Source organism: Penaeus monodon, chromosome 20 (assembly GCF_015228065.2).
Source record: "Penaeus monodon isolate SGIC_2016 chromosome 20, NSTDA_Pmon_1, whole genome shotgun sequence".
NCBI lineage: Eukaryota > Metazoa > Arthropoda > Malacostraca > Decapoda > Penaeidae > Penaeus > Penaeus monodon.
Genome location: NC_051405.1, coordinates 45,980,462 through 45,981,876, shown reverse-complemented (window position 1 = coordinate 45,981,876; position 1,415 = coordinate 45,980,462). Strand labels below are relative to the sequence as shown.

At 31.9% G+C, this 1,415-nt stretch overlaps 1 protein-coding gene across 1 annotated transcript in view; it reads left to right on the top strand.

Annotated features, from left to right (window-relative positions):
- The window catches only part of LOC119585873, a gene marked incomplete at its 3' end in the record, with an annotated part of 20,733 nt that overhangs the window by 8,022 nt on the left and 11,296 nt on the right, over positions 1 to 1,415 (top strand). The window contains 2 exon segments of the mRNA XM_037934604.1: positions 213 to 259; positions 451 to 788. Of these exon segments, the coding sequence (XP_037790532.1) occupies positions 213 to 259; positions 451 to 788 (385 nt within the window).

The window sequence follows — 1,415 nt, the reverse complement described above, 5'->3', positions numbered from 1 at the left end:
TAAATGGGATGTTAAATGCTGGCCCTAGATATAGTATTTGTGCAGTATAAGTCTAGAAGAACCATTGTGTAGCTTTTTTCATAAAAAATTAGATAGTAATTATTCTTTTGAGGATATATTCTTGAAACTCATCATGTTATATTTTGACTTATTGCATTTATATGATTATATTGTATATGGTAAATAAGAAGGTCAAATTATCCTTGTTTTAGCAGGACGATTGTAATCAAGAGCAGCAGGAGTTGGAAACAGACAACAGGTATGAAATAAATGCTGCTTTTAAAATTTATGTAGGTCTTTTTCATATGCTTTACTTTTTATCCTCAATGACATTAGGATACCTTTTGATACGAAGTTACTTATATTTCACCACTATCTGGGTGGGCCAAGTTTCAGATTTGGTTGCTAAATATGTATGTATGCCTGATTACTTATATTTTGTGCTTCCAGATATAAAGGGAAAAAGAGGAAAAGACAGAAGAGAAACATTGCAAAATGCAAGAAATTAATGGCAGAAGCAAAACATGAAGACAGTGTACATGAATTTGAAAAAGACTGTGATGCCTTACAGTCAAAGGATGTTGGAATTAAAACTAGAAAATTTGAACCACTACTTGAGAAAACTTTACATGATATATGCAAGCCTTCAGATAAAAAATCTCTGAAGAACTTAAGTGTTAGCAGTCACTTTGAAGAATCTGAAAACTTTCCTTATTTGGAATTGTCAGAAGAGCCCTCCACACCCTCTTCATCTGAGGTGCAAGAAGATTATGCTTCTTCCATGAGAGGTTGGTAACAGTTCATTAAATCTTAACAAATTTTAAGGTTGTGTTTCTTACTCATAAACTTAAGGTGTATTAGCAGAACAGAATTGATTCATGTATAGAAAATAAATATTGAAAGTGAAATGGAAAATAAAACTAAAATCATCAAATTTAAAAATGGGAATGTGTGGCCAACAGGACTTTATATCTTTGGCAGCACTGGCATATATAATATTCTTGATTGATTCTGGGTGATTTAAGTAAAGTTGTTTATGAGCACATATTCCATAAACTCAGATATCACAGTACATTTCATTTACTGTATTGAAAAAAATATAGGGCAAATAGAGCTGACTATGTTTATTCAAAAGTTTGATATCCACAATCTTGATATATCTCAGTGAAATTGGTATATAGAAAATAAACAGATAATGCTGCTTTCAGTAATAAACAATAACTTTAACACATATGAGTATATCTGAAGTAATAGTTCAAGATATTTATGAACAAATTTATGACTTGTCAGGGAACTATGACCAGACATTTACCACAGTGATAAGAGGTCTGAGACATTGCCCAGACCCCTACATGGTAAATTAATCTATGCCATGAAGGGAGGAATGCTATCTATTTCCACTGTGTGGGAATGAA